Source organism: Tachysurus vachellii, chromosome 3 (genome assembly GCF_030014155.1).
Source record: "Tachysurus vachellii isolate PV-2020 chromosome 3, HZAU_Pvac_v1, whole genome shotgun sequence".
NCBI classification, from domain to species: Eukaryota; Metazoa; Chordata; class Actinopteri; order Siluriformes; family Bagridae; genus Tachysurus; species Tachysurus vachellii.
Window position 1 is genome coordinate 27705508 of NC_083462.1, and position 12862 is coordinate 27718369.

General features: G+C 37.2%; 1 protein-coding gene across 1 annotated transcript in view; it reads left to right on the forward strand.

The window, feature by feature from the left end:
- Positions 1 to 132: 132 nt before the first annotated feature.
- kcnh5a (potassium voltage-gated channel, subfamily H (eag-related), member 5a) overlaps positions 133 to 12862 on the forward strand; it is a 67916-nt gene continuing 55186 nt past the window's right edge. Inside the window, exons 1-2 of the mRNA XM_060865026.1 lie at positions 133 to 316; positions 7647 to 7770. Coding sequence (XP_060721009.1) covers positions 244 to 316; positions 7647 to 7770 — 197 coding nt within the window. The 5' untranslated portion in view covers positions 133 to 243. The remainder of the gene's footprint in view (positions 317 to 7646; positions 7771 to 12862) is intronic.

Genomic DNA, 12862 nt, shown 5'->3' on the forward strand with positions numbered 1-12862 from the left:
CTGTGCCAGTCTGCGTTCAGCTCTCGTTCTCAGTGCGCACGCGCGTTCTCGCGGGGGAGCGCGGAGCTCACCGAGTCTGGCAGAGTGTCCGCGCTACACACGAGCTCGTGTAAGCCAGGCAGGGCGCAGCGTTACCATGGTCTTCTCCATCCCGCCGACACATCCCCGGCCGGTCCGTTTTATTTCCGCGATCAGCTTCAGCAGAGTGTGCGAGCTTGAAGGATCTCGTAGCTTGAGCGCAGAATGCACGGGGGAAGGAGAGGACTGGTGGCGCCGCAGAACACTTTTTTGGAAAACATCGTCCGACGCTCAAGCGGTAAGCGCATTATTTCTTGCTTTAGTTCGCAGGGACCTGATAAGACACGCCAGACTGCATGGGGTCCTCACAGGGCATCGCTCACTTCTACCCGAGTGTGAGCTGCTTCATGGGGTGATTAGACTTAAAGCATCACATTTTACATTTTAACGTGTTGATACGTTTCCAAAGCCAGTTACTGTGCAATCATATGATCTATTGGTAAAGGAATTAAACTCAGATCATTCGATTTTTGGAACTTACTTTTTAATTTGCATTTTTTGACACCGATATCAGAATAGTGACGTTTGCAGGATGGCAGTCATTAAGTGGAAAAAAAGTGCGACTTTACAGATATTTCACTTTTCTTCTAACAGACCACAGTGTGTTATCTTGATTTTTTTCTTCTGTTGTGGAACCAGACTTATGGTTTTGATTAGAATATCAAACTGAAAATTTAGAGCAGCTTATTAATGGTTATTTAATTTAGAGGTCTTTTCGTGTTTCTCTTTTTAACCATTTTTAATGTTTCTTTTTTTTTTTCTAGTGATATTGAACATTTTTACTATCAAGAAAATGCAACCTCTATACAGATAAATAGAAGAAATAATACACGCAGAAACAAGCCTACTACTTCTACTACTAATAATACTTTTAGTAATAAGAATTATTATTAGTAGTAGTAGTAATAATAGTATTATAATTTTCTTTATGATAATATTTGCAAAAAACAAACAAACAAAACAAAATAATAACAACAACAAAATAGTAATAATAATAGTAATAATAATAATAATAATAATAATAATAATAATAGTGATGAAACAATTAGTTTTTTTTCAGGGATGTGTGAATTATTGACATTGCTGACTGTTCTCTTGTTCAGTAGAGATGAAAAGCACCCTTTCCATTTTCAGCATCCATAAGTAATATACACTGCCGAGCTCTGATTAAAATGTGATCTGTAAATGTTTTGAAGTGCTCTGTGATCCAGTGAGTGATGCAGAGTTACAGTGTGACTGCGGCTCATTGCTGTGGCTGTGGCGCTGCAGTGGAGCCGCTCTGTAAAAGCCTCTTCACTATAGAGTAACTCTGCAAGCCCTGCTGAGAAGGCGAAGCGTTTCTACGACTAAACCTCAAGCTTCTAGACACTTCTGAAGAGCCGCTTGCACATTGAGGAAGGGAGAAATGTCTGATAGAGGCGCTCTGAGATCTGCTTTCTGCAGAGAAGAGCAGCGGCGCAAAGCTTTTCTCAGCCAGTCCGAACTTTTCAGTGGCTTTTTGCGGAGCAACGCGGTTGAACAGAGAAATATAACAAACTGTAGACTTTGTTAGGATAAGATTACTTACTAAAGGAAGGACTATTAAACAATATCCATGTTAACACTTGTGGGATTTAGTGTGGCAGTCAGAGAGAAATCCAAAATTACTTCCCAAGATCATATATTTAGTAATATATATATAGAAATAGGAAGACATTTAAAAGTTTATAGAATAAATATTTTTTTATTGCAACACTTTGGGATGAAGCCCTACATAAGCCGTGTTGTGTGTTAAACTGGGGACGTGTATGCAGTTTGTAGGCAGTATGCAGTGTTGTATGTATTAGTTATTATAGTGTAAACATATGTGTCGTTTATGAGGACTCAGTGATGCGGTGCTGTTTATCATGGACCTGAACGCTTTCTGCGCTTTAGTTTGTGAGATTGTTGGGACATCGGCATTTAGAGCCGTATACCAGCAGATGTCACACATGGTTGCCTTTACAGAAGATGTTTTTTTTTTTATTTGTCCCTTTCCTTTTCTTACACACACATATGCTCTTCCTGTAGTGGAGGCATCAAGAGAATCTTGAAAGGGCACAGAACAAAATCAAGAACATCACGTGTATTCATGTATGCATAGTATTAAGGGCACACACACACACGCACACACACACACACACACACACACACACACACACACACACACACACACACACACACACACACATACACACACATACACACGCACACACAGTACTGAGTTATAAGACCACATTACATAATTATGAACGGACACACACACACTCCCCCGTCTGTCTGTCTGTCTGTCTGTCTGTCTGTCTGTCTGTCTGTCTGTCTGTCTATCAGTCTGTCTGTCAGTCTGTCTGTCTGTCTCTCTCTCTCTCTTCCTGTAGTGAGAGCATTATAGGAAGCGAGGAATTATAAGAACAGAAAATAATGATGAATGCACACACACACAAACACACACACACACACACACACACACACACACACACATTGTAGTGAGGACATTATGGGAAGCTTGGAACTTTAAGGCCGCAAAACATAATCATGCACATTCTGTACATGCTTCCTGAGGGATAAGCTTGATAAGCTTGGAATTACAAGATCACAGAGCATAATATTAAACACACACACACAACTGTACATACGGACACATCAAGTATAGTATCTCTGATCAAAAATAAAAATGTACAAAGAAAAATGTACTAAGTAACAAAGAGTACAAACACAATACATATGGATGAAAATCTGTAGCAGTCAAGCTGTATAATGTAAAAGTTGATGTGCGGCTAACAAGAACAAATTACCGTGCAAAGTTATTTAAAATAATAATTTTAAAAAGCGGGTTTACTTACAGGGCATGTAAATCCAAGAGAGATTTATTTGTTGTTCTGACTAAGTTTTTTTATTAGTATATTTGGAGTTTGTATACAACTATTGTATTTTAGGCTTAACTGGTATAATAACTCTCAAAATCAAATCTCATCCTTACACTGAACTTTGTTGAAAATTAAAAAATTGTTGAATAAATGTTGTCATCGTTTTTTTTTTCTGAAATATTTGCTTGTTGTTTACTCTATTTGTTGGCAGTTCAGTACTCAGTGTAGCATAGTTGTGGCTTCCAAGTGCTTATTACGTCTTTGTTGTCTCCTTTACCCTTTTGTAGAAATGAGTCCTATATTATATTATCATTATAATGAGTATTATTCCTTTGGAAAGGCCACAGGATCAGGTGCTTTGGTACATTTTGGGACCAAAGACATATAGCTGTAACAAAACAAACGTTAGCTTGAGGCAATTTTGCCTTTACATAACCTTTTCTTAGCCAGGCGAGAGGAGATCCAGTACTTTTGAGTCCATGCATGTATTTAATGAGAGTAATGATGGTGCCTGGTAATATAATGAGAGTCTCAGAGGTGAGAGCATCTTCTGTTTTGATCGATGTGTGTCACCAGGGATTCTCTTTCCCTAGATAAATTAAATAACCCCCAAGATGGGACAATGACTGCTAGAGAGTCAGTAATGAACTGGAGTTGAACATTTATAGATGTCTGGCTGTTCAATTTCTTTTATTTTCTGATTTAATTTAATCTTTGTCTTTTTAGTTGGCTGTCATTGTCTCCTTATCTTTGGAATTGCATCCTTCGCTTTTCCCCTCAGTTCTCAGTTATATGGCCTCCCGGGCACTCCATAGCATGCTCTTTTGGAAGGCACAGTGTGTTGCACACACATGAATGAAGACGGAGACATTGAAATTGAAGAGAAGGATGAGTGACTCTGTTAGCGTAGGGTATGTGGAGGGAGGGTTAAAAATAAATAAAGAAAACTGAAAGCCTTACAAGAGTGTGCAAAGAATCAAAAGCCAAGAAAAGAAAAACGGAGTAAAGGTATTCATCAAAAAGACTAAAAGAGTCTTGGAGTCGCAGAGACACATTATTGATTAAGCAAAAGAGGCCTGCTGTAAATAGCCAAACTAAAAATAATGAAGGAAACTAAAAGCAAGGGAGGCAGAGAGTGAACTGGACAAGTGGAAATCTTTAACAAGGATTTGTCACTTCCTGTTTGCTCCTGATTGCTGAGGATGTCTGGCTTTCTGGATGTTTCAGATACATTTATTAACATCTTATAACCCTTGTGCTATGTTGTCTACACTCTCACTTTGCTTACATACAGTACAGTCTACAGTTCCTTACTTAAGCAGATGAAAAAAAAGAAAAATCACATTCATAAAGTATACTGACACTGTTAAAAAAATGATAGGTGTATTTTTTATGTCTCACTCTCCTCTGCCGCTTTGCATCCGCTATGTATATAAAATGGATTTTTTCATTCAGAATGTACAGTGAATAAAAAATTTGCATGAATATTATCAGCATGATTGTTTTTTTTATTTGATTTTAAGTCTTTATGTTTTTATGTTTTTTTTAAGTGATTTTAGACATGATATTAAACCTCAGGAAACATTTACTTTTTAGGCCTAGCTGATAATTCCTTTGGGATTGTTTGAAGACTAAATGTATAGAGATGATTCAATAACCTATCCCATTGCAGTCTGCTAAGTTCTTGGCAATGTTCTAAGCTATTGCCATTGGATTAAAGATGGCATGTTACCTTCTGTACATGCCAGAAGACATTTCTCCTCTTAAAATGCTGACACATGGAAAGGTTCAATTGAAGAGGAAAGAAATAAGGAAAGCATAGGTGACAATTAGAATACTTCAGGAGTGCTTAGTTATCTGAGGCTTAAAGTTCATGTTATGTTTTTAAAGGTATGCATGTCCAAAAACCAATGAACAGACTCCATGACTTCCTCTCCCATATAGACATTTATAGAATATTTACTTAAAATATGTGGCAATTGCTTGGCAAAAGTACATGTATACTGTATGTGTGAGGAAGCTTATAGTTTATTTTTTTAGTAAACTATCAGCGATGGAGAGCTGCCTGTTGGCCTCCCACATAAAGGCAGAATCCATCTTTCATCTCTCTCAATATGGCTCACATTCGCAATACAAACAATAAGCTTTTGCCAGCGTCCCATCTGGAGGCAGAAAGCACTACCTGCATGCGCAGAATAAGCTCCTTGAGCTTCACCTGGGACCAGACTCGTAATTAGCACATATGTTAATGGTTTGTTTTATGTAGGCATCAGCTGGAATGAGGAGACAGTGATGTCTTGAGAAACTAAGACAGATTAAGAAAATTCAGTAAAGATACAGGTGTCGACTGAGCTGAGCAACATACACAGACAACGCACAGCTGTGGCTTGTGAAATTCATCTGTTCTGTCAGTTTTCAGCAATTTTTTTCAATCTTTTTTGTTTCACCATGGCTTGAGAATGAGGCACTGTTTATTACGTTATCGCAATTTCAGCATGTGCTAAACTAATAACTTAGAAGCTTGTAAAATGCTAATGACTTCTTTAAGTACGAATAAATTAATGAGTTCTACAACTATTCAAATTGATCTTAGACAGTTGATTTTTAAAGGATGTGGCACTAGCATGATCCCAAAAGCAAATTTTGACTAAAACGCTGCAATATCGTTGCAGTATTACCTCAATATACCAATTTGTCCAGTGGGTGGGTTAATGGTGGCCTAAGTAAAACACTGTAATATCTTGATTTAAATAAAATTTGTTGGTTAAAAATGGTTAAAAATGATGTTTCACCACTTGGGATAAAAGTCTTCACCCTATCATCTGTAGACTGTGAGCTCAAATCCCAATTATGCTACAGAGGACTACAAAAGTATCTGTTCTTGCTGAGTGGGTTCAATCACAGAAACACTAGGACATTTTGGGCATCTTTGACATCTTGCATATGGAAGGAAGCTGATAATGTTTTTCTCAGAGAATGACATGCCGCCCTGTGACAAAGTATGCAAAGCATACATTCGTCTGGCTTCACATGTGGCTAAGGAAGCATCCATAACCTTCACCCTCCCAGGTTGGTAGCTATCATATGATAATGTAATTTGAAGGTGAGAATTAAGGAGAACAATTGGGGAAAACGTTAGCTTAGTTTTACTTGAGGCTTGGGGAATTCTGAACCTGGCTTCTATACACTGTGGTTCTGTATGTAGCTCTCCACAATAGTTAAAGCCATGTGGCTACTTTATTATTTTTTTATTGTGCTCTCAGGATATCATCAGAACTTTAAAAAATACTTAAACATCATTAGTGTTGAGATGTTCACCCTTCCTACATGCTTCTTCTACAATGCACCTCTGTTCTGCTGGACTGTCCCTTTGCTGTGCACTGTTGATTCAAGCCTGGACGTGACTCCATTAGCAAGCATGGTCTGGTACTTCAGATGGATATCTGTATATCACCAGTGACACAGTTTTCATATCACAGAGGTTGCATTTATAAGCAGGATTTGTATCATCCAGGCCCTTAAGGAGTGCTCCCAGACGATTGGTCTATGACACTTGAGCCCTGCTTGTGGAGACCCCTGTAATGAGCCCACACATGCATCCATCGCTTTACTTTCCCTTGCTCAGCCAGGCTTGTACAGATGAGGAAAGTGGAGAATGGAGAGAAAAAGAATTTATTCAACCACTAAGAAAAGCAGCCACCTCCACTAATGGCTGACAGGGGCTCTGCTTTTTCTTGCCACTTCTACCTCTCTGTATTTCTCATTGTTTACATATCTTACTCTATCACTCTCACTCCCATTCTTCCTCCGCCTTTTCTTCCTGGCTCAGCAGGTTGACTGAGGCTCATGGCCAAGTTGAATCAAGAATATTTATTCTCTTTGATGTTTCTGTTGCAAAATGTCCACTGATTCGTCTCTTCTGCCACAATGTCCTCGTTGTTTGTCTATTTTTATACTGTGTTTCAGAAGGATGCACATTTGGGCTGAGCTCAGCTTTACTGGAAGCACTTATACACCAGTCCACTTTTCTTTCCACTGCTATTGTATTATTTCAGTCACTGTAACAGTTGCCTCTGGCTTCTTTTGTTGTGATGCCAAAATTGCAATTAATGTTTTCATTTGGCTACTTAGAGCATTAATTAATTAGAATTGATGAAGATTATTTCATCAAAGAGTTAAAATTATGGCAACACATTGAGGTTATGAGCATGGAATGGAGGGCTAATGCGTAATGCGTAATGTGTATACAGTATATATGTATGTGTGTATATATATATATATATATATATATATATATATATATATATATATATATATATATATATAAAATATATATACATATATATATATTTATGAGTGTGTCTGTTTCTATGTGTACATGTGTGTGTTTGTGAACAGTTTTCTTTTGCTCTGGTGTGTGAAAATTTGCAATGGACTTTTGAGCTCTTAGGAAATAACAGCAGACCTTAACAACTTCATTAAAGAAGCTTTTGTTAATATTTCTTTTATTGGACTGTAATATTCATATTTAAATGCCAATGCTTGCTGTGCACTCTTTTCTTTTCTCATTTCTGTCTCCACATAATGCTTCTGAGAAGGTGCTCATTATCAAACAGTACCAGTCCCACTACTGTGAATCTCTATTGTACATTGTTTTAGTTGAGTTCCCTCTTTCTTTTGCAGAGACCAGTTTTCTCTTGGGTAATGCTCAGATCGTCGAATGGCCTATAGTGTATAGTAATGACGGATTCTGCAAGCTGTCTGGCTACCACAGGGCTGAGGTCATGCAGAAGAGCAGTACTTGCAGGTGAGTGTAGTTTATTACTACACTTCTAAAGGGTCACTAGGAGGACATGGCATTCAAATGTCAGTATGAAAGATCAATGGTAACCTGTCATATATCCACTGAAAGCTGATGGTCGATGGTGGTGTTTTTCATGCAATTAATCCATCATCAAAGATGCACAATGATGCAGTGCAACTCAGTTGAACTTACTGTACAGGTCTAGGTTTAATGTTACTGTGCCTCCTAATCTTTACCACTGTTGCATTGGATTTGCCTGATTTGCACATCTCCTCATAATGGCTTTCAGGTTTGTGTGGGTCCCTTTTAAAGTATTATTATAGATCTCAACAGTGATATTATAGACATTTTTATTGCACACAATAATTCAAAATTTCCACTCACATTTTATTAGGTGTCATTTAACTTGTTATAACTATTATCAACACCAATATTGTCAATCATAACAAAAGTTTTTTCATGGGACTGTGTACAAGAAAAAGCACCCAATACCCCACTGTAAAATATGGATCATGGATATTTTGGAGCCGATTGTTCTGAGGCTCTTCCTAAAATTGATTGCATCTTGAAATCTGCTTAACACAAGGATATTGAAGCCCTAAACCTGGTTGCTTCTTTCAGGAGGTTCATGCCAGATGGGATGCTTTTAAATAAACATGCTTTTGAATCAACACAGAAATTGTTAAAGAAAGCGACAACATCAGTGTATTGCGATGATCTCGGTCTCAGATCTGCATCCTATTAAAAACCTGTGGTCTAAATTGAATAGACAAGTCCACATGCACATACCTAAGAATACAAAGAAGCTTAAAATATTATTCAAAGAGGAGTGGAATATCTCTCTATACGAGTCTTCAACCTTGTTAAACTTTACAAAAAGAGACTGTAGTTTTCCCCAGGCTGGCTGGAACAAATGATGAAATGTCACAGTAATTTTAAACCAGTGCTTTGTAGGAAAAATATGTGAAACTTCAATCTCCCCCAACGTGGATGCGTTATTTTTTTATAAATTCATTATGCTTAATTTAATAAAGGGTGCCAAAATTTCTGAAGGGCACTTTGGGTGTACTGTACACAGAATTCAACAAATGCCTTTGGGGAAGGAAACAATTTTCTAATTTTGAAGTGAAAGCATTTCTCTATAAAGCACTGTGAAAATATATCATCATTGTGCCAGGGTGTGATTTACATTTTTATCCAATTAATGTAGCAGAGCTCAGCTCAACCTACCGTTCACATAAACCAAAGATACCTAAGCACCATTTTCCTGCGCTATACCTAAATTTAACCCTGATACCTAGTGCATATAAATGTTTTCCATTTCTGCAGAGTTGTCAAGGAATGCTATGTTTAAGTTTAGCAGAAGGAATGGAAGGGTTTAAAATAGCAACTCAGTTCAGCATTTTTTCTCTGTATTGAATCTGAACCATTGATGTTGCACGTATTATGTGTCATAGACTAGTGCAAATATTTTAGTGTTTATTTAGCTAGAACAAAATGCCCAGATTATATCCTATTAATTAAAAAGCAGAGCTCACTCTTCTGTTGCAGTGGCTCTGCTTATCCTGTTTACACTGATGGTATTAAAAAAAAAGAACTCTCACAGATGATAAAATGGAGAGAATCTGCAGTATCATTAAGCTGCGATCAGGGTTTGATCTCGAGAGGACAGAAAGGGGGTGTTAACGGTCCAGTACATGTTCCACTGTGTTTAAATTAAAAGTGACCAATTTCATTGTGCACCGACTTACTGATTCTCCAGGTCAGCGGTGACTGGTCGAGCCATAATTATCACTTTTCTCTGCAGTGCTGGAGGGGAAATGCCACACTCCTCCCCCATCTCAGTAGGTGGTGGTTCTAAATTCACTGTGAATCTCTGCAGTCCTGCAATGTCTTGAGCCACACTTATGCTATTTTATTTCACCTGGCCACTTACAATTTAAATTCCTCAGTCTTCTCTTTAGGGGCATCTCAGAGTGTCTAATTATTGCCCAATAAGAGATCAGTAGGCTTCCAGTCGCCTGGGTGGAAACGCCCACTGAAATGGATAGCCTTCCCAAGTAACTTAGGGTGCAGAGGGAGGTTTTAGAGCTGGAGCTGGCATGAGACTTGTCAGCTAAAGCAATTAACTAACGTGGATTTGATACCGTATCCTGTGAAAGCACCCACCAGTAACAGCTCACTGAAGTCATTACGCCTGTGATTCCACTCTTAAAGAGGGCAAAGTAATGAGCGGAGTGTGAAAACATGCACAAACTTTTAAAAAGAAGAAATGATTGGAATCTGCTTTGTGCTAAACAGTGCAGTAAATCGTAAATGTCAAATTCCGTAACCACTCATCCGACCAACCGTAATCAGCCTCACAGTTAACGGAGAATAAAAGGAACAGAACAAGATAACTGTGTCTCCCTTTTTAGTGAGTCATAGCCACCTGTCTGCAGTATCCGACTGGCTCCTAAATATCTCTCTCTGCCCAGTTGCCATGGGGACAGCAACTTTCTGATTTCCTTCAAATAAAACCACTTGGAGAACTTTGTGACAAATCTGAAAGATGTTGAAGCTAAGGGAGACGTCTGTGACGACACATCCTTGTTTCTGATACTTTTCATTTGAATCTCCTTAGTAAAGAATATTAAGTGTAATGCTATTAAAGCTTGGCAAAGGGATCCTATAGCTCTATAGAGGATTTCTCCATCAGAAAGAGTTTCAAATAAAACCCCTTTAGGATGCTAAGAACTGGTTAACAGACCCTTCTATTATCGACAGAACCCTTCTGAAAACCCTTTTTTTTTAAAGAATAAACTTGTATGTATTATACATTACAAATATATACATACAGTACATAATACTATATATCCTTATCAGACACTTTATTAGGAATACCTGTTTTCCTACTCGTTCATTTAATTACTTAACCAGCCAGTCATTTGGCAGCAGGGAAGTTATAAATTCATGCAGGAAAATGCCAGCAGCTTTGGGGAATGTTCACATCAGCTATCAGAATGAAAAAATTGTGATCTCTGTGACTTTAAGCATGGCATGGTTGTGCCAGAAGGAATGGTTTGAGTATTTCAGAATCGGTTGATCTCCTGGGATTTTCACACACAACAGTCTCTAAAGTTTAAATAGAATTTTCTGGTTCGGTTAGTGCCTTGTTGATCAGTTCAGAGAGTTCAGAGGAAAATGGCCCAAATTGGTTCAAGCCAACAAGAACTAATAAATAATTGCTTTTTAAAACTGTGGTGTGTAACAAGGCATCTCATAGGATTCCATTCCTGTCAGCACAAAAAGTAATCTGTTGGCTAATTATGGTTACAGACTCAATAAAATGAGGTGCTTTTCTATTCACCACAGTTGTAAAGAGTGGTTATTTATTTTCCTTTATCCTTTCTGTAGGCTTGAGCCAATCTGGCCATTTGACTCCGGTCGCTTGTTTGATGTTTTTGCTTTTCACATGACTCACATGTGGAAACTCTAGAGACTGTTGTGTGTGAAAAACCACAGAGATCAGAAGTTTCTGAAATGCTCAAACTATCCTGTCATATTCTCAAACAACCGTGCAAAATATCTTTTAAAGTTACCATAGCTTGCAACTTTTAATCTGCATCTGCATGACTGTGTACATTGTGCTGCTGGCAATTGATTGGCTGATTAGGTAACTGCATGAATGCGTAGGTGTTTCTAATAAAGTGCTCACCGAGTGTATACACACTTTGCTCACAACTGATAACTATGTTGCAGGCACACTTACAACAAGTACATAAACAATTGTATTATACATATGCAATACATATATAAACACAATTAGAAAACAAATTTAAATCTAATAAAATTCTAATAAAAAGGCGAATCAAACATTTCTTGATGCTAAATGCTGTGGTAAGAAAATAATTCGCTATCATTGACTATTTTCATGTAGCAGCACACCCTGTCTTATAATATATTAATTCCTCCCACAGCAGTTTGACAATGAATGCATTTTTTAAAGTAACGTCAACATTTTTTTTGCTTGTCACTGATAAAACAAAAATGTTTACTGCAATGAAGACATTCCATGCACCAAAACCTCTCACCTCTGGCTGTTATATAGTGGAGTCACATATACACTGGAGTCTACTTCCATAAATGTTCAACAAACCTTCACCGTATGTTTTCCCCCCCATTCATTTTAATCAATCATTAATGACATTAAATTACATGAGTCAGCTTTTAGCAAAGAAATGATGTGATGTCAGTGCTGCAGTTATAGAAAATGATACCACTGTACAGCACTATTTTTTATAATTTTCCTTTTCTACTTGGTTTATATATTATATATTTTATTTTTATGTCACAGACAGTTGTAAAAAAGCTTTATACTGCAAATCATTTGATAATGATTATCATAACATGCAATTGTTAACATTATGTGAGCAGAAAATTATTTTGTATCTTGAGACGGAGTCGGTGCTTTGTAACACAGAAGTAAAGCTGCTATAGGGAATTATTCAGGACAGAAGGCTTTTTCCAGTTTCTCTAGAAGCTTCTTGACAAGCTGCATTTCTTTATAAACTTATTAACTTAAAAAGAGATGAAAAAAGAGAGGCTGATGTGAAGGAAAGAATGCTGTAAGTGCTATAAGTGCTAACCTGAACTAAATTATTACTTGAATTGTTAATTGTAAATGAAGGAAATGTATGATCTGACTTGTTGAGTAATAGAATAAAGATTAAATATATTTTTAAATACTGTTAGAAAATTACTGTTGTAGAAGGAAAAATAAAAAGCTTGGAGGTGTTATCGTTGATGTGGTGTTATCGTTGTTATTGTTGCTTATTTTCCAATAACATAGTTTGATTCCTTGTGTAATAAACACAGAATAAAAAATGACACATTGCAGTGGTATAAAACACATTAAAGAACACAACTCTACAATTATAATGAACAAGATATGTCCCAAGGAGTAAGAATACTAATAAGTAATTTTAAAGAATAATTTAAATACATCTGAATTTCGAGGAACTCTAAGATTCATTATAAAACCGTACAGATTCTGAGCAGAAACCCTTTAGAAAGCCAATTGAGGAAACCCTGAGGTACATTATTTCCTAGAATC